General features: G+C 49.8%; 1 protein-coding gene across 3 annotated transcripts; it reads left to right on the top strand.

Moving 5' to 3' along the window:
- The first annotated feature begins 324 nt into the window (after positions 1 to 324).
- Positions 325 to 22878, top strand: LOC121446704 (D-2-hydroxyglutarate dehydrogenase, mitochondrial). Of its 3 annotated transcripts, none has more exons than XM_041649415.1 (10): positions 325 to 453; positions 2206 to 2544; positions 5863 to 5920; positions 6723 to 6862; positions 7555 to 7748; positions 10303 to 10471; positions 12447 to 12590; positions 13633 to 13775; positions 19478 to 19643; positions 21057 to 22878. In XM_041649415.1, the coding sequence occupies exons 2-10, from the start codon at positions 2211 to 2213 to the stop codon at positions 21314 to 21316; spliced, it is 1608 nt and encodes a 535-aa protein (XP_041505349.1). In that variant the 5' UTR covers positions 325 to 453; positions 2206 to 2210; the 3' UTR covers positions 21317 to 22878. The 3 variants fall into 3 exon arrangements, with proteins under 3 accessions (XP_041505349.1, XP_041505347.1, XP_041505350.1); XM_041649413.1 differs by lacking the exon at positions 325 to 453 and adding an exon at positions 871 to 945; XM_041649416.1 differs by lacking the exon at positions 325 to 453 and adding an exon at positions 1147 to 1208.
- Positions 22879 to 23699: the final 821 nt, after the last annotated feature.

The following is a 23699-nucleotide window of genomic DNA, read 5'->3' as shown; positions in this document are numbered from 1 at the left end:
CAGCACACAGCATATAGCTACTGACCCCTAAGTGCTGCCTTCTCTTACCCAGTTTGCAAGGACTATCTGGATGCCTTGGCTTTTTCTCAGCGAAGCAACGCTATACTTGTAGTCTTGCCTCGGGAGCCTTCTGCTCTTCCTGGGACAGAGATCTAAAGTAGCTGGTGCAGAACCCTAAATTATCTTAACATCTTACAGAATGTGTTTCCTGGGCTTGTCCCGTGATGGTAAATGGAAGTGCGTAAGCTGGAAGAAGTAACAGCTCCTGGAGGTGCCCCAGGAAAACCGCAGTACCAGGTACTGCCGGACCCAGGAGGCCAGGAATTCTCTGTAGAGCTGGACTGGCCTCTGTGGTACCCGTAGGTCGTCCCAGCCCTGGACCTTGCTCAGTGAAGTGTTACTTTGAGGGCTGGGCTTTCGAAGTAGTGCCTATTGATGAACCTGTGATCTCAGGTGAGACGGAAGCTCGGGGAAGAGAGGAAGAGGGTAGAGATTTATAGGGGCGGTAGAGGTCCCTAGGGAAACAAAAACCCCTGGGGAAGAGAAGAGTTTCCAAGGGTGACAGGGTTCCTGGGGAAGGAGCCACAGTGAGATGAAGGAGCGGGCACTTAGCTTTTGGGGCTAGTCGTGTGGACCATGATGGGACCAGTTGGAAAAAGCGCTCGAAATAGGGAGTGCTGGGACATCTGCTGCGTGTAGTCAGATTCTGATCCAAGCAGAACACCCTCCTCTTTGGGACCTGGGGGGGTCTCAGGTCGGGTCAGGAGAGCTCACTGGGAAGGACTCGGAGGATTAAGTCTGGGCCTAAGGGCGGGGTTGGGAAGGGAGGGCCGACACATGCGCAGTCGCTTGCTTCATCCCGACTGGTCTAGGTCTAAGGTGGTGCAAGGGTGGGAACCTGGGTGCGTCTGCGGATTCAGTTTTTGCACTCGGACGGACGCTAGGGTGCGTAGTGGGCCGGCTGCAGTTCCGGGGTGGTGGGCGCTGGTGTCTGGGTCTGTGCCGCCGGGGCTGTGGCCTGTCAAGTGATTGCACAGGTCGGGAGCGAGCCGGGACTGCCGGCGGCGTGAGCCTATTTACAGCGTTTCCACCCGCAATGCTCCCAGGCCGTGCTGGCTAGGATTGCAAATAGCTTGTCCTCCCTGACGTCACAGCACATGAAGCATGCGCATGCATCGCGCATGCTGTGTTGTGGTTTTCCGTCTCAGGTAAGGCGGAAGTGGCGGCCAAGTAGAGGTTTCAGTTGGAAGGTGGCGTCTTCTGGATAAGCCTCCTGTGTTAGTTGCCTTACCCGGGCCAGTATACACTGTCGCAGTTCCCTTCCCTTCGAGACATTTTTGTTGATTACCCAGGCCTTTTAAAACTTGTGACAAAGTATACGTAAAATGTAAAATTTACCTTTCAACTGCTTGGGTGCACAATTCCCGTGATGCCTTTCTTTTGGGGCTTTAAAACCTAGTTTTGTAGCCGGGCGGTGGTGGCGCACGCCTTTAATCCCAGCACTTGGGAGGTAGAGGCAGGCGGATCTCTGTGAGTTCGAGACCAGCCTGTTCTACAAGAGCTAGTTCCAGGACAGGCTCCAAAACCACAGAGAAACCCTGTCTCGAAAAACCAAAAAAAAAAAAAAAAAAAAAAACAAACCCTAGTTTTGTTTTGAAGGGGAAGGGGTCTGGAAAAGCTGTTGCTGTTTGCAAAAGATAAAATATAATGCCCAGGAGTGAACGCACAACCACCAAGTATACACGAGTGAATTTACAGGGCTGATATGCTGGGTGGAACATTCAGAACCGAACCCTTCCAAGCATCTTATCCTCTATGTCCTGCAGCCTGAATCCCCTTCCTCTGTCCTTCTAGTGCCAAGCCATCCTGTTCCTCTAGGCGAGTGGCTCTCAACCTTCCTAATGTGACCCTTTAATACAGTTCCTCATGTCTGGCAACCATAAACTTATGTCGTTGCTGTTTCATAACTGTAATTTTGCTAGTGTTATGAACTATAATTTAAATACTGATATGCAGGATATCTGATAGGCGACTCCGCGACCCCAAAGGGGTGGTGACCAGCATGTTGAGAACCGCTGCTCTAGGCAATGTGTATGTGAGTTCATATATGGTACAGAGGCCATTGTGGGATCATTACTTTATTGCTCGTGAGTTGAAAGTTCAATCTTTATCTATCTATCTATCTATCTATCTATCTATCGGCAGGAGCAATGGTGTTCCATTTGGTGCCCAGATGTTCTGCAAGGCTCTTCTGGGCGTCATCAGGATGGAGGAGGACCTACATTCAGGGAGCCTCAGTGGGGCTGAAGTATCTGGGTTGCCCTCGGGATACGTACAGCCCCTTGGCTTGCAGAGGGTACTCCTCCGTCTCCGGCAGCCCTGAGGTGATGCTGACCCCTGAGCGATACCCAGTGCAACGGCTGCCATTTTCCACTGTGTCTGAGGAGGACCTGGCTGCCTTTGAACGCATCATACCTGGCAGAGTGATCACAGACCCTGAGCAGCTGGAGGCATGCAATGTGGACTGGCTGAGGAGTGTCCGGGGTGAGTCAGGACCTGGGCAGTGGAGTAAGAGATCGAAGCGCAAAGACCAGGTGAGGGGAGTAGAGGTCACTGTGAACACACCTTGGATGCCTTGGAAGACACCGCTGAGGTCTTCAGGGAGTAAAACCGGCAGATTGAAAAGCGGAGGTCCTTGGCTGAAGCAAGGGCTGTGATACCACTGCCTGCATCTGTACAGCTTCTTAGGCAGTTTTCACCCAAGGCACCCACCCCTCTCAGCTCTGGAAGCTCAGAGTCCTTCTGGTGACTCCAGGTATTCCTGGTAGCACCCTCCAGCTTCGGCTTTATGTGGCCTCAATCCTTGTTCCTCTTCTTCTTCTTCTTCTTTTTTTTTTTTAATTTATTAGCTGGGAGGTGGTGGCACAACCCTTTAATCTTAGCACAGAGGCAGAGGCAGGTGGATCTTAGAGTTCGAGGCCAGCCTGGTTGACAAAGTGAGTTCCGGTACAGCCAGGGCTACACAGAGAAACACTGTCTTGAAAACAAAACACAAAACAAACAAGCAAACAAAAAGAAAAGATTTATTGTGTGTATGTGTTTGTGTGTGTGCGCGCACACGCGCTCGAGTACGTGGGAGAACAGTAAGTGACTTAGGAAGCCAGATGTTGGACATCCTAGAGTTAAGAGTTCCCAGCAGTTGTCAGTCGCCTGATGTGGGCTCTCTGCAAAGGCTGCAAGTGCTCTTAATCACTGAGCCATCTCTCCAGGTATCCTCTTCTGTCTCAGAGAAACCTTGTCAGTGTATTTAGGGCCTACTTAGTCCAGAATGATCTTAACTTGAGAAGTTTAAAACAACAAACAAATTTTGTGTGTGTGTGTGAGAGAGTGTGAGTTTGTGCTCGTGAATGCAGTACACGTGGAAGCCAGAAGGAGGCATCAGAGCTCCTGGAGCTGGAGTTAGAGGCAGTTGTGAGCGGCCAAGTGTGGGTTCTGGGAGTCAAGCTCTAGTCCTCTATTCTGCTCTTGATTACTCAGCCGTCTCCAGCACTCAGCCTTAGATCTTCATTAGCCTGTCAAGAGCCTATTCCACATTGGACTGGAGAGATGGCTCAGCGAGTAAGAGCCCTGGCTGCTCTTGAGAGGACCGGGGTTCAATCCTTAGTACCCTACATGACAGTTCACAATTGTCTAACTCTGGTTCCAGAGGATCTGACTCCTTCACACAGATATATATGCAGGCAAAACATCAACACACATGAAATAAAAATAAATAAATTTTAAAAATTTAAAAATATGAGCTTGTTTCTATATCAAGCCATTCCCATAGGTTCCAGGGTTAAGATTCCAGCTTTGTGGAGATCCAGGTATCTCTAGAGAGTGGGATGCATGACTGGCGCTCTGGGTGTTACATAATTGCTGCTCTCAGCCTCCTCCTCCTGCTGCACCTGTTTCTGTTGCTCAGTAGCCCAGGCCCAGTGGTTACTATGTCTCATTTTCTCTTCTGAAGTGATTTCATCCAACTTGAAAACACAGCGTGATGTTCTTGCTATAAGGAGAAGTACTTGGCGACTACATAGCATTTGACAGGAAATGAGGATACTTGAGTGCCAGGCAGGATGGCCCAATACTTCATGGATGTTCTCTTGTTATCAGGAAAGACCTGATAAAAACTGAGCCATCACAGGTTCCAGAGGAACTTGAAAGGATTGTCTCTAGGTCTGTGTATGAGATACAGAGGAACAACAGCATGGCTGTGTAGACAGTGGAACCCTGGATCTCTGTGTACTGGCTAGAAAGGGGCCCAGGAAAGCCTCTGGGGAAACGGAGTTTGGGTTTGTACAGATAGATGCGGCCCATTGGCCAATCTGGAGTCCAGCGTTGGGGTCACTGGGACCCAAGGCCATTAGTGGATAAGAGGAACCAGCTAAGGAGACTGGGAAAGCAAGGCCAAGGGACAGCAGGGAGCCTAAGGAATATGGTACAGAATCAGTGGAGAAAGGCTTGGTAAGGGGCACAGATTACCACGTGTGGTAACAGATTAGGGAAGGTGATTGAGATAGTGACCTTGACTCAGAGCTATGGGCTTGGTCCTTGGAGAAAGACAAAAATAGCCAGAGCCTATTCCAGACTGGACAAGGGAGGTGATTCTCTTGGGTGTTTCCTGGAAGTGTAAACTGTCATGCAGGGATAGGGGAAGTGAGGGCATTTTATAGGATCCCAGGCCAGAGGAGGTTTGTTTTCAGTTTTTTTGTTTTAAGATGAGAGCATTTTAGCTGGTTTACAGAGCCGATGGGGGAGGATGCGGGAAAGATGGGTAGAAGGGGAGGAAGGGAAAGGCAGTGAGCCCCAGGAAACGGTAGTGGTGGACCGTAAGTAAGCGAGCTGCACAGGTGTGGGGCTCCAGGTAGGAAGCAGATCGCCTGCAGTAGCCAGAGGAAGCGTCGTTGCTCGTGGGTGTAGAGGCAAGGTGAATAGAAGTTTGGAGGGGCGTCAGCAGTCATGGACGAGCATAAGCTAGGACACGATTGTGTTTCCTGTTTGTAAAAATAGGCAGCGAGTCAGATTTGTCCGCAATATGCGTGGTTACTGAAGTCCCAATGAGTTCATCAGGAAGAAAGGCTAGGGAGCCACAGGGGCGTTGGGCAGCCAGGCCTGAGATGGGTGACTGGTGACACAGAATGTTCCTTTGGTGGTGTCCTGGCTAGGGTAACTGCAGTGATGGAACACCATGACTAAAGAAAGCAACCTGGGGAAGAGAGGGTTTGTTTGGCTCACACTTCCGCATCACTATTCATCATCGAAGGAAGTCAGGGCAGGAACCTGGTGGCAGGAGCTGATGCAGAGGCCATGGAGGGGCACTGCTTACTGACTTGCTCCCGTGGCTTTCTCAGCCTGCTTTCTTATAGAACCCAGGGCCACCAGCCCAGGGATGGCACCACCCACTGTGGGCTGGGCCCTCCCCCATCAATTGATAATTAAGAAAATGCCCTCCAGCTAGATCTGGTGGAGGCATCTTCTCAATTGAGTTTCCCTCCTCAGATGGCTCTAGCTTGTGTCAAGTTGACATAAAACTAGCCACTAGCCAGGACAGATAGATTATCAGGGAGAGGTACCTGCAGGAGAGATGAGGGCAAAGACGATACCTGCACACTTTTTTTTTTCTTTTGAGACAAATGTTTCTCCGTGTAGCCCTGGCTGACCTGAATTCACTCTGGAGACCAGGCTGGCCTTGAACTCAGAGATTCGCCTGCCTCTGCCTTCCCACGTGCTGGGATTAAAGGTGGGTGTCACCTTCAAGGAAGGATTGTGACTGAGCCTCTTCCCTCCTCGCGGGCTGACAAGTCTATTCTCTTGTCACAGGCTGTAGTAAAGTGTTGCTGAGGCCCCAGACCACCGAGGAAGTGTCCCAGATTCTTAGGTAAGAGGAAATCTCCTGTTTTCTTAAGTGAGGAGGTGTCTGCCGTCAGTGCTTTCCGATACCAAGGGCCACAGTCACACCTGCCCAATAGGAGATCCCTGTGGTTTGCTGTCCTTGGGGTTCACTGCGGGCTCACAGGCAAGGGCATCCCTTTCTCCAGATCCCTATCTGCAAGAGTCCTAGCTGGAGGATGCTTCCCAAGCACAGCCCGAGGGCTGGTGGTCCAGGCTCAGAACTCAGCCTATAACAGTGGGACTAGAGGGGGGTGAGGGTGGTGGAGGTAACGATGGTGTCACCGCTGACTCTTAAAAACAATGAGAAGCCGGGCAGTGGTGGCGCACGCCTTTAATCCCAGCACTCGGGAGGCAGAGGCAGGCGGATCTCTGTGAGTTCGAGACCAGCCTGGTCTACAAGAGCTAGTTCCAGGACAGGCTCCAAAACCACAGAGAAACCCTGTCTCGAAAAAAACCAAAAAAAAAAAAAAAACCCAACCAAACAAAAAACCAAAAAAACAATGAGAGAGCTCTGAAGGTATTAGAATTAGGCCACATAGGCCTCTTCCCCATGCCCCAGGGACCATGTCAGCCTCCCTTCCTCTGTGTATAGTTTTGTGGGAGGAGAGTGGGGGACTCTCCCTTGAATTCTTCACAGGGTGTTGGGGAAGAACCTCTGTAGCAGGAAGGCCTAGAAAGGAGATGAGGTTTCGGAGACAGGTGTCAGCTTGGGAGCCTGTCCTTTGGCGATAGGGTGGTTGTCTGGGCTTTGGGATGCTGGCTTGATATCTATTCTATGTTTGTCCCAGGCATTGCCATAAGAGAAACTTGGCTGTGAACCCCCAAGGGGGAAACACTGGCATGGTGGGGGGCAGTGTCCCCGTCTTTGATGAAATCATCCTGTCCACTGCCCTCATGAACCAAGTCATCAGCTTTCATGATATATCCGGTAAGCTTGTGTTCTGTGTGCTCGGAACTCCCCTGTCCTTCGTCCTTAGCCTGGGACTGTGCTTAAGCTAGCAAATGTGTTCGTGGGGGGTGGTGTGGGGACGTCCTGACTAGGCTAGAGCTGGCAGCTGCATAGATGCATCAGGGCCATCTTCTCTGTGCTGTAAGTCACTAGGTGGCTCACACTGTGGACATGCCATACAAGTCTCGTTTGTATCCAGAGTTTGCCACGGCAGCTTGTCCTGGACATACTTGCTACACAGTGATTCCTGTGAAGGGGTTTCATAGCCTTCTCCCAGACCGAGGCTGGGTTGCTGTACAGGGGACTGTTGTTTGCAATCAGCAACAGCTTTCATTCACCAAAACAGATCTAAACATTGTAACCTGGGACCCAGGTGCTCCCCAAGCTGAGGTCACCACTTTGTAACAACCCTTTCTTCTACTCCCTCCCCTTAGACAAGCACTTTTCTCCATTTTTGCCATTCTAATTTTTCTTGGCTTATATTGTAATTACAAAGGACCAAGTGATGTTTTTCCTCTGTAGTAGGAAGTCTTTCTTCTTGCTTGGCCTTGGAGGAGAACACTCTGTCTGTGGGGGTTCTTACTACAGAGGAGTTTGGGGTTTCTCACCAGCGAGCATTCTCAAACCCCTGGTAACCCAGAAGTTGTTGGTAACTCAGTTGCTCTTTGTAGGAATTCTGGTCTGCCAGGCAGGCTGTGTGCTGGAGGAGCTGAGTCAGTATTTGCAGGAGCGGGACTTCATCATGCCCCTGGACTTGGGAGCCAAGGGCAGCTGCCACATTGGGGGTAATGTGGCAACCAACGCTGGCGGTCTGCGCTTTCTGCGTTATGGCTCACTTCGAGGGACTGTCCTGGGCCTGGAAGTGGTGAGCTGGGTTCTAGCAGGGTGCATAGCCTGTCCTGGGGGTGTCTTACCTTCAGTCTGAGGGTGTTGGCTTGGCAGTGGTGCAGGACGTGGGGCTATATTGGTGTGTGTGTATCCATTTCCAGATTAGGGACCCTACTGTAATGGTTCCTGGCTCTGGGCACCTCAGGGACACCAGGGGTCACTTCATTCAGGCAGCAACACTCTACTTGTACCAGACTTTCAGGGATTGGAGAAAGAGGAAGGTTAGCTAAGGCCACCTTGATATGGAGTCACAGTCCTGCCAGTTTCCCTCCTGGACTCTCTTCCCCTTCCCTGAACCCTTGCTGTATTAATTACTTTTCCCACTGCTGCCATAAGGTAATTGACAAGTGACATAAGGGAGGAGGGGTTTATTTTGACTTAGTTTGAGAGGATACAGACCATCGTGGCTGGGAAAGGATGCTGGCCGGAAGGTGAGCGAGCTGGTTACATTGTATCCGGAAGCACAAAAAGATAAATTCTGGTGCTCAAGCGCAAGCCATTTTAACCAAGCTGGGGGTTGTTGCTGCTGCCTACATTCAAGGTGGGTTTCCCGGGCCGGTGGTGGTGGCCCATGCCTTTAATCCCAGCACTTGGGAGGCAGAGGCAGGCGGATCTCTGGGAGTTCGAGACCAGCCTGGTCTACAAGAGCTAGTTCCAGGACAGGCTCTAAAACCACAGAGAAACCCTGTCTCAAAAAACCAAAGAGGGCGGGGGGGGGGGAAGAAAGAATCAAGGTGGGTTTCCCTACTTCAGTTAAATATTTCTGGAAACACCGACACAGACCCCACAGGCCCAGGGCTTCCATGGTAATTTAAATTTAAAATCAATTCTCTCTCTCTCCCCCCCACCCGAATATATATATATATGTGTGTGTGTGTGTGTGTGTGTGTGTGTGTGTGTGAGAGAGAGAGAGAGAGAGAGAGAGAAACCTTAAGTGTCTCCTATCACTCTTTACCTTGTTTTCTGAGATAGTCTTTTATTGAACCTGTAACTCACCAACTGGCTATACCAGTTGGCCAGTGATCCTCCTATCTCTGCCTCCCAGGGCTGGGATTATAACACAGATTGCCATGTACATCCATCTCACTTATTTTTATATATACTTATTGAGTCAGAGTTTCACTGTGTCAGTCTGGCTGACCTGGAACTCTCTGTGTTGACTGACCTCAAAGTCGCAGAGATCCACCTGCTTCATCCTCCTGAGTGCTGGGATTAAAGACATATGCTACCATGTCTGACTCTCCATATTTGGTGCATGTGTGCATGTGTGTGTATACCATGGCACATATGTAGAGGCCAGAGGACAGCTTGTAGAAGTTGGTTCTCTATTTCTGCTCTGTAGATTATGGGGATCGACCTGGGTTGTCAGGCTTAGTGGCAGCTGCCCCTACCCCTGAGCCTTCTCTCAGGCTCTAGACCCAGCTGTTTACATGGGTGCTGGACTTTGGAACTCAAGTCATGCAGCATGTTTTACCCACTGAACGACCTCCGCAGCTCCTGATTTTCTATTGGTTAAGTTGACAGTGAAGACTAACTTACTTATCCCGTCTCCTTGTGTGGTTTTTTTTTTTTTTTGGTTTTTCGAAACAGGTTTTCTCTGTGATTTTGGAGCCTGTCCTGGAACTAGCTCTTGTAGACCAGGCTGGTCTCGAACTCACAGAGATCCGCCTGCCTCTGCCTCCCGATCCTTGTGGGTTTTAAGGGCAGAGCATGTTTTTCTTAGACAGAAAACCATTCTTCTCCAGTAAGTCACAGTGTCCCAGTGGCTTAGCTTTCTGGTTGGTTTTCAGCTACCACTACTATTTTTTCTGTACTCACTGTCCTGGAAATCCAGTTAGCTACTGACTTGATATACTAGCCAACAGGTCTCAGGTTAGAATTGTCATATGGGAATGAGCAATGCCTTTATGCCCTAGGGTCTCGGATGTGGGGGGACCCTCAAGGCAGGGCTGTTCCCCTGTGTATCTCCAGCTGTGCTCCTCGGTCCCCTTTCATGGGCTCTTCCCTCTTTTGGTGTGTTCCCTGCCCCCCAAGCTGTGCATTTGTTCCTCCCAGCTCTAGAGGTTCCTTGCCTCTCCCAGATATGTTCCCTGCCCACCGAAGCCATGCTCCCGGCTTCTATGTTCCCTCATCTATGTTCCCTACCCTTCCTAGCTGTGTCCCTCACTTGCACGAGCTATGCTGCCCTCTCCCTCTAGCTGTGGTCTTTGCCCTCCACATGTGTGCCTCCGTGTGTTCTTTGTCTTGGGTGGGTTTCCCTCCACCAGCCAGACAATGAACTTAAGTTGCGGTTGGGAGAGTCTTGCTCTAGCTGGGGACAAACGTCATCCCTTTAGTCTGACTAATCCACTCCAGGTTCTGTTCATCCCCAGACTCCAACCTGAAGTAAATGGGGGTGGGATGGGTACAGTGGCAGAGGGTTTATGACTGACTGTTTTTCTGGGGTCGGGGGAGGTTGGAGTTGAGTCATCATCTTCAGAGAAGGTAAGGGTGGCTGATGTGGGAAGGCCTGTCTCTTTCCTCTTTGCCAGGTACTTGCTGATGGGACCATCCTGAACTGCCTGACCTCCCTGAGGAAGGATAACACAGGCTATGACCTGAAGCAGCTGTTCATTGGGTCAGAGGGCACCCTGGGAATCATCACAGCTGTGTCCATCTTGTGCCCACCCAGGCCCAAGGCTGTGAATGTGGCTTTCCTCGGTAGGTCCTCCTCAACCTGCTTCTGAGTCGGACATGTTGGTGCAAACTTGGAATGAGAGGAGCCCATTGCTCCTTGCCTCTCTGCTTCCTATCTGGAGATCTGGGTCCTGGTCCTCCAGGTGTCCAGAGTGTAGCCTGAAACAGAAGTGATAATCTGTTTCTCGTCAGACCACACTTTAGCACAATCGAGGCTCTTTTCTTCTTTGTCCCACTGTGCTTGGATTTCAGAAGTGTGTTCTGTGATTCTGAGAGAAACAGTGGCTTGGTGGTAATTGCTGTGGGGCAGTCGGTCTCTCTCTTCCTTGCTCTAGCTCACCGCAGTTGGCTGTAGCGTCTCTCCATACATAGGGTTCTCACAACATCGGACGTCCTTTTCTATGCAACTGATGTAACACCAGCTTCTGTCTGTGGCCTGCCTGTGGTTCGTGTTTTTCTCTTTCCTCCTTCTGTATTGTTATCCAGCTTCTGTCTGCAGCTGACCCATTCAGCTAAGCTGAGTGAGTTCTGGAGAGAAAGAGGCATGCTTGACTCACCAGATCCTACCAGAGGAGGCTGTCGGTCTTTCTTATGGTCTTTCCCAGTCATTTGTTCTTATTATGTCCTCTATCTATTATAGTCATGTGTGTGGGGTGCACATTTATGTGCATGCTAGTGCAGTTCAGAGGCCAACCTTTTTGTTTTTGAGACAAGATTTTTGTTGTCCTGGTAACCACTGATTAGACTAAGCAGGCTGACCAGTGAGCCCCAGAGATGTATCTGTCTTCGATTCCTCAGAGTAGGAATTCCAGGTGTTTGCCACCATACCTGCCTTTTCTTCTCTTTCCTTTTCCTGCTTCCTTCCTTTCTTTCTCTTTCTTTTTTTTTAAAACTTGTATGTTGTTTTACCGACATGTACGTTGTTATGCCTGCATGTATGTCTGTGCACCGTGTGTGTGCAGTGCCAATGGAGGCCAGAGGAAGGAGTCAGATTTCCTGGAACTAGGGTTACAGATGGTTGTAAGCTACCATGTAGGTGCTGGGAACCAAACCCAGGTCCTTTGGAAGAGCAGCCAGTGCTCTTGACCTCTGAGCCATCTCTCCAGCCCCATGCTGAGGATGAGACACAGGTCCTTTTGTTTGGACGACAGCCAGCACAGCACCAAAGACTGAGCTATTTCCCCAGCCCCCAGGTAGTTGATCTTTTTAAAGTCTCTGTCACAGCACTGCTTGTGGGCCATTTCTTTGACTCTTCGTCCGTCTGCTGCATCAGACATTTCTCAGTCTCTCGTTCTCTCTAACTGCATCCAAGACCCTTCCTTGCAGCGGAGGACCTGGTTTCTCACAGCATCTTGTCCGTATGTTCTGAATTATCTTGGGCTGGAAACATAGCCATGTTTTTCAATTGTTTGGTTCCTAGAAACCTAGATGAGGGTGGTTTCCTCTTGGAAGGGGTTGTGTTGCTTTTGCTCAGTGGTCCTGGATCTTGTAAAGTCCAGGAATGTCATCTCTTACGACAGGGTTTCCACCTGTGGATACAGTCCCTTAGTTCCTTTCTGCTTCTATACAGCTACCCTGGGGCTGCTCTGTGGCTCCCAAGTCCTGGAGCCCTGCAGAGACCTCAGGTGTCCATAGATGAGTGTTTGGTGAATTTCTGAGACCAACTTAGACCTTGGTGCTGATGGGTGAGCGAAATGACTCTTGGTTCTGGCCCCCCATGTTTACAGACTTTTCTAGGTTTTGCCTCTCTGATTCCTTTTGCCTTTCTGAGTGCTCTGTAGCAGTTCGTAGGCGTAGTTTCAGATCTGGAGATCTTGAAGTGAACTTGTGGGCTGAACCGTGGAGTGTTTCCTGTAGCGCCCAGCCCTTCATGGTCACTCCCCTTGTTCATGTGAGTTGGGATATGTTGTTGCTGAGAAGGGGGTAACCTTGCCAGGCGGTGGGTGAGACCCTGGGTCCCACTGTCTTTCCCTCGGTAGTGCACTATGTCCCGTTGCAGGTTGCCCTGGATTTGCCGAGGTTCTACAGACATTCAGCACCTGCAAGGGGATGCTGGGCGAGATCCTGTCTGCATTTGAGTTCATGGATGCCGAATGCATGCAGTTGGTGGGACAGCACCTCCACCTGACCAACCCGGTACAAGGTACCTGCTCCTGTGCAGTTGGGCAACACTGCCTTGCTGCTTCGACACCATGGGACAAGTTGGACCCCTCTGAGGTTCCAGCAGTGGCATGTCCCAGGCAGGCACTGTGTGGCCATTGTGTATAGGAAAGCTTGGCTGTCTTTTAACACTGAATTCAATCTGTGGTAGGATGAACTTGTATTATTGTACTGGAAGAAGCCTTAATGTTGTGTTAAGGGGACAGTGCCCCTCAGTAAGTTAGTCATACACATTTTAGACAGTAAGTTCTTATGGTAGAAATTATGGCCCTTAGCCCGTAGTAACCATGTCTGGGCTGATTGTCTACCGACAGGTGGCCTTTCCCTGAGGTTCTGGAGTTTTGTAAGTGTTGCAGGATATTTGATCTCTCTGTGAAACTTCGAGACTGACTTAGTAAAATTAACCTTGGATCAGGGGTGGAGCCAGCAACTAGTTAACAAGAATTAACCATAGAAAGTATGGATGACCCAGGAAGATGGATAGAAAGAGGCACAGGAAGGAGTAGGGAGGGACTTAGAGGTTCATGGGCCCTTTTCATTTGGGGTGGATGGAGACACATGCTCTTGCTGGGTCTCCTGACAATTAGGAAGGTCAGCAGGTTGCTTCTCGGCTTCTCTGACCTAGCAGGTTTTCACCTCAACATCTTGACTCCCGAGTCTTTATTGGTAAATAGAACAGCTTAGATAAAAACAGCATGTAAGAGTGGATAAGCCAGCTCTTAAAGCTGACAGTTGCCTTACTGTGCCAGCCTTGTTCCTCAGCAGGCTCTTAGGAGGTACCCAGCTGGACCCAGCCATGAGGCTGAGGGTGAACAGGGTGGGGCATCACACAGAGGGTCACCTTTGGTCTGCCAGCAGGAAACTTACATTTAAACCATGTGAAATTGAGCCTGCCCGAATGCTTCCTGTTCATAGGCCACCCTAAGCACCTGGGACGAGCTGTCTCTGCCGTGTGACCCAGAGTGAAGTGGCTCTAACCAGCAGGTGGGCCCGGGGCTTACACTGCATCTCCTGCTCCCTTACAGAGAGTCCATTCTATGTCCTTGTGGAGACCTCAGGCTCCAGTGCAGGACATGATACTGAGAAGCTGACCAGCGTTCTGGAGCAGGTGCTGAACTCTGGCCTGGTGAGCGACGGCACCATTGCCACGGACCAGAGGAAAGTCCAGGTGATGTTATGCTGCTTTCCACCTTCCTTCCCTCCCGTTCCCATAGCTACAGCCTGGTCTGTCCAGCAACATTGTAGCGTGTGGACAAGCTTACAGCCGGGTTCATGGTGTAGATAGAAAACCTCTTTGTAGTCAAAAATGTGTTCTTGCTATCTAGATCATTTTAACCAACATTAGCAAAATATTCCCACACGTCTCCCCACCCCCAGGCTACGTGGTGAATAGATCTACGTGGCTGCCTGTGTGCTGCCTGTGAGTTGGCTGCCACTCCCCACAGACCTGTCTACAGTGTGGAAAGGCAGGAAGAACTGCAAGGGCCGTAGAAGGCAAACCTGAAGGTCCAACAGTCCTGGGAATGGGGTGTCCGAGGGACAGACTTTATGTAGGTGGAGTTTTCCTGTCCTCACAGCTAGTTCCAAAATAAATACACAGAGACTTAATATAAACGCTTGGCCAATAGCTCAGGCTTATTACTAACTAACTCCTACATTTTAAATTAACCCATATTCCTTATTTACGCTCTGCCAAATGGTGGTACCTTTACTAGCGTGGCACATTCATCTCCTGCTCCCTCTGCATCTGCTGGCAACTCCAGACTCTGCCCTTTCTCATCCCTACATTCTGTTTGGCTTTCATAACCCAACTCTATCCCATTCAGCTGTTGGCCAGTCAGCTAGTTTATTAAGCCAGTCACAGCAACATATATTCACACAGTGTGAAGGAATAGTCCACAGCAGCCTTACTGTATTGTCAGGAAGCCATTTGTTCTCTTAGGGGGACAAAGGAGCAGGAGGCATATCTGTTTGGGAGCTGCTCATCACCTAAACTGAGTTTTAGTTTCCTGGTGTCCAGCTTGGTTCTGCTGTCTGCAGTATGGTAAATTGCCAGCAGAGGGCAGAGAGGCTACAGGAAGCAGCCAGCATTGGTCCTTGAAGAGAGAAAAAAGGAAGGTGCCTAGGGAGTGCAAAAAACACCGAATCCTTGAGCTTTGGCCTCTAGAGCCAGCCTGTTATATATCCTATTGTATTTTTTAAAGTATTTTTCTTTATAGTTGCGGTTGTTTTGTTAGTTGGTTGGCTTTTAGATTTTTTTGAGACAGGTTCTCATACAGCTTCATCTGGCCTTGAACATGCTATATAGATGAGGGTATCTTTGAACTTCTGATCCTCCATCTTCTACTCCTCAAGAGCTTAGGTGTTCTTCCATGCCTGGTTTAGTGTAGCAACCTGAGGCTTCATGTTGCTAGGTAAGAACCCTACAACTGAGCTACATACTAACGCTACAGTCCACGTTTATTGAAGTGTAAGCAACTACACTGCTTCATATCAAAGGTGTTGAGGGGAATGTGGCAGCCCTTGTGGCCGATTTGATTCCATGAGGCTGCCTTACTGCCGCAGATTGATTTGGAGGCTGGCAATGATGAACATGTTACTCTCAGCCTGCCTTTGGCCTTGGCCTCTGCTGTAGGAGGAGGCCACTTGCTTGCTCCCAGTTGCTCAGTCCCAAAATAACCACACAGAAACTGTATTAATTAAATCACTGCTTGGCCTATTACCTCTAGCTTCCTATTGGCTAGCTCCTACATCTTAATTTAACCCATTTCTATTAATCTGTGTATCGCCACATGACTGTGGCTCATTGGCAAGGTTCCATCCGGTGTCTGTGATGGCTTCTTGCGACTCTGTCTTCTTTCTCCCAGCATTCAGTTTAGTTTTCCCCACTTAGCTCTACTCTGCCCTATCACAGGCCAAACCAACTTCTTTATTCATTAACCAATAAAAGCAACACGTATACAGAAGGACTTCCCACACCAGGCTTCTTCCTTCATCCTGATGTGGTGCTTTTCCGCCTGGTAGTGACCCTGTATCTGCTCCTGATGGTAGAGCTGCTCACTCTGAGCCCTCAAGGTCCCCATGTCCCCATCATGCTGGTCCCTCTGGAGTTTCCTAGAAAATGTCTGGTAGAGACTAGAGTGTCCCGGCATCCCCCTCTCTACTTAGCTGGTGCTGGACTTGGATTCGGGTTTATCGACACCCTTTTCTAGAGCTGTAGCTCAGTGAGAGGATGTGGTCTGATCCCTGAGCATCCTTTTCTGGTGCGAGGATGGTTTTGAAGATGTTTCTGCTGACTTCTTATGTTGAATGAGGCCTTGGGGAGTCCTGAGTCACCCTGCCCTCTGGTCCTTTTTTTTCTTCAGAAGCCCCGAGTTTTCTATTGAAATTTATTAGTGTGTGTGTGTGCACATGTACATATATGTGTGCATTTGTGTTATAGCATGTGTGGCATGTTGGACAGGGGACAACTTTGCAGAGTCAGTTTTATTCTTTTACCATGTGGATTCTGGGTATTGAACTCAAGTTGCCAGCCATACACAGCAAGTGCCTTTCCTGCTGAGCCTTCTCTCTGGCCTTTTCCCCTTTTTAAAAATTATTATTGTGTGTGTGTGTGTGTGTGTGTGTGTATGTAGGTGGAGTTTTCTTTTGGGGCCAACGGTCAGCTCTGCCCCACCAGCTGCTCCCAGACACACAGAGACTTCTTTTTAATTATGAAAGCTCAGCCAATAGCTTAGGCTTGCTTTTAGCTAGCTCTTAGAACTTAATTAGCCCATTTCTATTGATCTACATGTTGCCCCAAGGCTAGTTTACCTTATCTATGTACTTTCCATTCTGCCTCATCTACATTTGACAGAAGAGTCAAGTCTAGCCTGGGGTGAGATAAATGAGTGTACTAGGATTATTTATAGGAGCACGTCTGACTTATAGGAAGCAAATGTGTCAGAAAGTGTGCACCACTTGCCTACTAAACGTCTACCTTTGCACGTGTATTCAGAGTGCTGTCTAGTGCCGAAGTATCGGGCGGTCATTAGCTCAGATAACAGCAGGAGCCAACAAGTGTCTGGGAAAGTTACGGTGATTCACACTCTACTTTGGCTTTCTTTTTTAAAAAATATTGATTCATTTTTATTTTACATGTATGAGTGCTTTGCCAGCTCGTATGTGTATGCACTGCACTCCTTGTGCCTGTACAGGATGGCGGACCTCCTGGAGCCTACAGACTGTTGTGGCCACCATGTGGGTCGTTGAAAAGAACCGGGGCCTCTACAGGAGCAGCAAGTGCTCTTAACCACTGAGTCATCTCTCCAGCCTCTGTCCTTGCTTTGATGAAAGATTCTGTTGGTCTTTGTTGTGACATTGTTAGGCATACTTATTGTATCTTATTGATATCTCCTCGCTGCTACCAACCTCAGTATTTCCTTCTTCCCATGGGTCCCCTTTCTTGCCCCAAAGAGGTTCTCTTCCACTTTCATGCCACATGCATATATGTATACGTATGTACATACAGTTAAACACAGATTCTACATGTGAGACGAAATGTTTCCTGCAGCCTGGCATGTAGAATAGCTAAATGATGGCGGTGATTAGAGGGCCCATCTCCCTTCAGGGACCTCTGGCCCCTTATGCAAACTGCCCCAGTCCTCGCCCTGCTGGAGGCGCACAGCAGATACCAGGCTCTATGCGCTGTATGTCTCTGCGCTGTATGAGAACGAGGTATCCCACTGGTTGGACACCAGCAGTGACCTGGTGCCGTACAAGGCTCACACCAGTGCAGTGAGGGCCCTGTCAGCCCTGCCTCGTGAGGAACCCTGGAGGGAGGCCACACAGGTGAGGGCAACAGGGTGATGGGATGGGAAAGTAGGAAGATATCCCCAGGGGTATGGGAGAGAGGGTAGATATTCTAGAGGTGGGGGAGGCTGAAGCAGAGCTAGGGGACAGAGGCTGGCTAGGGACAGTAGGTTTAGTGACTGCAGGACAAGCAGGGAGCATCACAGATCAGTATCCACCACGTTCCTCTCAGAGCTAGATGTGTCTGTGGTGAGGACTGGATAGTAGCCATTTGGCTAAAAGTTGAGAGAAACAAAACAACCAACAAAACAAAACTGGGTAGTGGTGGCGCATGCCTTTAATGCCAGCACTCAGGAGGCAGAGGCAGGTGGATCTCTGAGTTCCACCTGGTCTACAGAGCAAGTTCCAAGACACAGAAAGGAACCCTGGTTCTAACAATTGCACACACACACACACACACACACACACACACACACACCTGAAAGAATTGGGGATATTTGGGCTTTGACTGTAGCCTCAATGGTGATGAGGGATTGTGGTTTTTTATTATTATTCAGGGTTAAGCCTGTTGTGAGGAAACGTAGGAAAGGAGGGGCTATGGAGCCAGTAAATTACTTGCTGTGCAGCAGGTGCGGTGACCCGAGTTTGATCTTGAGAACTCATGTAAAAGGCTGGGCATGGTGGGATGGGCTTCTAATCTGAGCACCTGGGAGATGGAGATCCCTGTGGTCAGCTGCCTAGCAAGCCTAGCCTGACGCTTGAGTTGCAGGCTATTCAGAGACCCCTGAGGAACATTTGAGGATGCTATCTGAAGAACAATACTCAAGGTTGTCCTTATACCTTCACACGTAGTACACACACACACACACACACACACAGAGAGAGAGAGAGAGAGAGAGAGAGAGAGAGAGAGAGAGCGCGCAAACGAGCGAGCAGGTGGCAGGGGAAGTCCTTATCTTTTGTTTTACTTGGTACGTTCCCTGAAATGTTGGGGTTTTTTCAGGAACTGATACAAGGGTGAAGGTGTAAGCACTGTGGCTCGGATGCAAAGGAATTCTGGCAGTTGGGAGCCAAGGAATACTAAGTGTTACTGCTTGGATGGAAAAGTATTCTGGCAATCAGGAGCCAAGGAACACCACAGGTCCCAGTAAGAGTCGCAGCTTACAGCCCTGCTCCTGGGAAGGCTTCCTCAATGTAACAGCTCTGCTTTGGCAGGGGAGGGTTTCTCCAGGGAAGTTGTAGAACCGCTCCATTCAGCTCTGCTAGGGGAACCTTTCCCCAACAAGTGTTATAGCGTTGCTCGGCTCCACTCGGCCCACGCTTCGTCTCTGCTCCAGAGAAGAAGGTCTTCACCCAAACCTCATTCAAGAAGTTTATTGAGAGGGAAGAATCCAGGAGAGTGACTCTGCCTGACTCTGCCGGGGTGGAAAAAGGCAGCAACAAACTGAAGAGATGGAGGGCTCATATAGAGCGCCTTAGGGGCTGAGTTTTTCCAGGGAGATTTTTTCAGGGTGGCAGTTGGTCAGATTTCAGTCCCTTGCACTCACATTGGCTAGATCTCGTGTGCTCAGGGATTGGTTGGTTTTCTGTTTTAGAACTGATTCGTTTTCCTGCTGAGGTTTGGTTGGTTTTCTGCTTAGTTGGTCAGGGGCAGATGCGGCTCTGATTTCAGGGTCAAAGTGTGTCTTTCACTGGCTCTGGTTTCAGGGCCAGGCTGGGTTTCTTTGGCTGGCCCTTTTGCCCTACAGAAGCTCCTGGTGTGACAAAGTGGCAGATAGTGGCTGACTCTGCAGGGGAGAGATGGGGGTCAGTCCTTGTAAGTTTCAGTGTATGAAAGCTAAGTAATGATGGCACAGTTCTTGTGAATGAACAACTCTGCTCTAGGTTCCCTCGGCTCAGCTTTGGCCACCCTATCCCCTTTCCAGCTTCCACCGGTTCCTCCAACAGCCCAGGCCTTGGCTCACCAAGCCCCTCACCTGCATCTGTGAAGCCCTGGATTAAAGCAGCGCCATGTCAGAGACGCTGGCCCCTGGAGCCCCGTTAACGTGTGCTCTGACCTGTTTTCTTTCATTGTCCCAGATGCTGTGGGCCCTGCGGGAGAGGATCACAGAGGCGCTCAGCCGTGACGGCTACGTGTTCAAGTATGACATATCCCTCCCGGTAGAACGGCTCTATGACCTCGTGATCGACCTGCGCACCCGCGTTGGCCCTCGTGCCAAACATGTGGTGGGATACGGGCACTTGGGTGAGCTTCACTGTGGTGCACTGAGTTAAATATGTTAAAGATAGCCTCGGAGGCTCTACTGCCGTCTGTCTGTCTGTCCCGAACAAAGTCCTTTATATTTACCGAACAGCCTAGGAAAGGTCATATGGGGGATGAATGAGGGATAACTTACGGAAATCTCTAACAGAATTTCACAATCGATTGGTATTTACTCCAATTTATCCCAGCCAGTCCCAAAGTACTCAGTGAACAAAGAGAACTATAAACATACACTATCAAGTTATATCCATGTTGACTCCAACATTTATGACAGAGATTTGCCATTTGAGGCTTTTTTTCACCATTTCCTGTTTTCAGCAAATGATTACCATCATGTATGTGTCCTCTGGGTGGGGGCATGGAGGAGTAATCTGATATTATATACAGCATGATTACCATCGCATACCTATATACAGCCACGTGTTTCCTCTGGGTCAGGGTCATTATGATTATACCCATGCATTCACTTAGGTTGTAAAAGCTGATTATATGAGACATGTACGATTGGTTCTTACATTGTTTTTTTTTTTAAGCAGGCTAAATAAACAGGCTGAGTATATAGCAGGGTATCCGGTCAATTATGTAGTCTTATATTAACTTGGCTGTGAGGTCCAGCAAAAGTTCCAGTTTCTTAGACTGTAAGAGATACTTTCTTAAAACAGCATCACTTTAGCAACTTCTATAGTTGAGCTTGTCAGTTGAGTTCGGTGTTTTGTACCATCAAAGGGCTCAAGTCCTGGATTGAGAGGATGCCCTTGTTGTTATTTCTTTCTCTTTTCTTGGTTTTTTGTTTTCAGTTCTTGAGACAAAGTATCTCTTTGCTACTCTGTAGCCCTGGCTGACCTGAAATTCACTATGTAGACCAGGCTGGCCTCGAGCTCAAGGAGCCCCACCCGCTTCTGCCTCCTGAGTGCTAGGCTTGAATCTGTGCACCCTTACACTCTGCCCTCAGTTCTTTTATTTCAGGTATTGTTTGAAAAGTCTTTGTGTACCAGAATGGTTCTCGCCAGCCCGTCTCTTTAGACCAAAGTCAGTTTCCAGTCATTCTAGGGAGGATAGAAAAGTGATGCTGTAGGTCCCATGGTGTTGATTGACAGGAATGACTTGTTTATCCAACTGCCTGTCTCTGACACCTTGCTGGGTTGGGGCCAGCAGTGGAGCTGTGGACTTCTTGCTGCTTCCCAGGGCCTCACTTGCCTGAGGTACTGTAAGGTGGGGCTCAGCAGCTGCCATTCGAAGTCATGGAGGGTTGAAGGAATGGGTAAGGAAGGGCTGTGATTCATAACCAGGATGGGCAAGGTACATCTGGCTAGGGGAGAGTGCATCTCACAGGATATTAGGAGTGAGGAGGACCTTTGGGGGCCTGCTCAGACTAATTGTTCCCTTGTTCCCCAGGGGATGGTAACCTTCACCTGAATGTGACAGCAGAGGCCTTTAGTCAGGAGCTGCTCGGTGCCTTGGAGCCCTACGTGTATGCCTGGACAGCGGAGCAGCGGGGCAGTGTCAGCGCCGAGCATGGCCTAGGCTTCAAAAAGAAGAACGTCCTCGGCTACAGCAAGCCGCCTGTGGCTGTGAAGATGATGCAACAGCTCAAGGTCCTGCTGGACCCCAAAGGCATCCTGAACCCCTATAAGACTCTGCCCGCTCAGGCCTAATCTTGTTGCTGCAAGACGCCGGGACCTCGGGCACGGCAGGGTTGATAGGCCTTGTGGCCTGCCATCTGATGACACCTGCAACAGACCAGGTGTCACTGGCTAGCCGGGAGCCAACTCTGAGGACCCTCTGGACTGGGCTGCCTTTCTGTGAGTTGAGCAGAGTAGACAGAGCCGCCTGGTCCCTTCTCTAGTCTCCTGCCAGCTTGTTGTGGATAGACTAAGTGGGCAGGCAGTTTCTCCACTCCCAAACAGGCCGGCTCTCACCTGCTTTGTGGTGGCTGGTGGAGACCGCCTTGCTGCAGCTCCGGGAGGAGTGTGGTGTGATCTCTTCACCGAATGGATCCCTGTGTGATGTGTGTGCCCTGTGAGGGCTGCAGGCTAGTTGTCCAGCCCCAGATCAGTTACCATTATGATGTAGAATGCCACACGACTCATCCACATGGAGCTGAGTGGAATCTTCTGTCTTACCAAGCAGGTCTTGGGTTGGCAACTGATCAGGCAGACCATATGTCTTGTTTTGGTTTTTTTTTTTTTGTTTTTTGTTTTGTTTTGTTTGTTTCGTTTAGCCCTGACTATCCTGAACTTACTATGTAGGCCAGACTGATCTTTCTGTCAGAGATCCTCCTGCCCGTGCCTCTGCCTCCTGAGTGCTGGGATTAAAGGCCAGTGCCACTGCACCCGGCTTACCTCGTTCCTGAAGGCCTGTCTGGTTGGTAAGCAGGTGTGGTGGGCTGTGAGTGCTTGCAGAACTTACTGGCAGGGGACAATCTCCAGACTGAAGTGATAGAGGCGACTTTCAGTCCTGGGCCTACCCTGTGGCCTACACCTGCCCTCCAGGACTTTGGCCGTTCTCCTGGCCTAGATTCCTGGCAATCTGGGAGGTCGAACACACCTATCTCCTCTTTGCTATCGTTAATTTCCAGAAAAGAAAACTTTGAATTATAACCTGCTGCTGGAAAGTCATTTACATAAACTCAGTTGTAAAGTTCTGGCTTACAACACCCCTCCCTCCGCACATTTGGTGCTCTCTGGGTTCCCAGTGTGTCTTCACATGTGGATTGGGAAGTAAACGTGGTGGTGGTGGTGGTGATGGGTATTGGAGGAGGAAAAGGCTGCAGCCGCCCTGCCCTTTAGCGTGGTTCAAATAGGTCCAGTGAATGTGGGGTCCCAAAGCAGGTGTGTGCTAAGCCCTTCTGGTTGGTGCCAACCTTACTCTTGCTCCTGCTGGGCATTTGTTTGTGGAGTTCACAGGGTGAGGGGTGGGCCAAGGGGCTGTGGTTTTCTCCTCTTGAGTTGCTATGTGATGTTCCCTTTGATTCTTCCATCCCTGGGGAAGGGTCACTTCTTAAAACCCTATAGCTTTCCCTTTTGTGTCTTGAAGTCAGTACATTTTGACGTGAGTGGCATCTAAGAGTTGATGAAATACAGCATGGTCGGTGTAGCAGTGTGTACCCGGAAGACAAGCTATCCAGGGTTGTGTTAGCACTGACTGCTCAGACAAGGGAACAACAGCGAGTTCTACCCATGTCAAAAGCTAGCTGGAAAATGAACTTGCTTCTGAGTCTGCTCACTGACCAGACTACAGTCACCGAGGACAGGGAACATCCTGAACCTACCCTGGGCACATAGGAGGCACACCCCAACCCATCGTGGTTTGCTGGCCCGATGTCCTTGGTCAAGTGTGTGGCAGTCAGATTCCTTGAGAAACCTTAGGCCTCTGACACAGCTGTCCCCTAACACCTCAACACAGGAAGAAGAGTTAGATTATTGTCAGAAGATGACAACCCCCCTGTGGGAGAGAGCTGGGTGGAGTGGTGCTTGCTTTTAATCCAGCATTCAGGAGGCAGAGGCAGGCCGATCTCTAAATCAGAGAGTTCCAAGCCAGCCAGAGCTCCGTAGCGAGATCCTGTCTTAAAACGCAAGGATGGAGGACCAAACATCTGACTCCTCCCATTCCACTGCACACAGGAAGTCTCTAGTGTACAAACCGGGAGGGGCTATTGTGTCTGGATTAGAAGTTTAGGGTTCCCCCTGCAGATGTCTGAGCTGTTGGAATATGAGCCCTGCTTACCTAATCAGGACGGTGGGAGGAGCACAGCCGGGGCCAGCAGCTGCTCAGAGAACTCGGTCTCAGTCCTAGGAAAGATGGCTGGGGCGTGGGCAGGCCCTGGCCAGGACTACAAGGGGCCGTGTGGTCTTCCAGAGCAGTGTGCTTCACAGAAGAAGGACAGATGTCACATGAAGGTGGTCAGTATCCAGTGCCATGTATGGCTATGGCCATGGAGACCTTACTTGTGGGGGTTGTGCTCACTGGGCCCAGCACCCCTATCCAGTAGTGGCCATCCTGAACCAGCCCCTGCCCCTGGACATAGGGGATGCAGAG

Source organism: Microtus oregoni, unplaced genomic scaffold, assembly GCF_018167655.1.
Source record: "Microtus oregoni isolate MIOR12 unplaced genomic scaffold, Mior012 000004F_ref0000308, whole genome shotgun sequence".
NCBI classification, from domain to species: Eukaryota; Metazoa; Chordata; class Mammalia; order Rodentia; family Cricetidae; genus Microtus; species Microtus oregoni.
Note: the sequence above shows the minus strand (reverse complement) of the source record. Positions and strands in the feature narration are given on the sequence as shown.

Coding starts and splice junctions, on each gene's coding strand:
- LOC121446704 (XM_041649415.1), top strand. CDS start 2,211: ATGGTGTTCCATTTGGTGCCCAGATGTTCTGCAAGGCTCTTCTGGGCG. Junction 6,863..7,554: donor CAGCTTTCATGATATATCCG/GTAAGCTTGTGT, acceptor TGCTCTTTGTAG/GAATTCTGGTCTGCCAGGCA. Junction 13,776..19,477: donor CGGACCAGAGGAAAGTCCAG/GTGATGTTATGC, acceptor TCATTGTCCCAG/ATGCTGTGGGCCCTGCGGGA.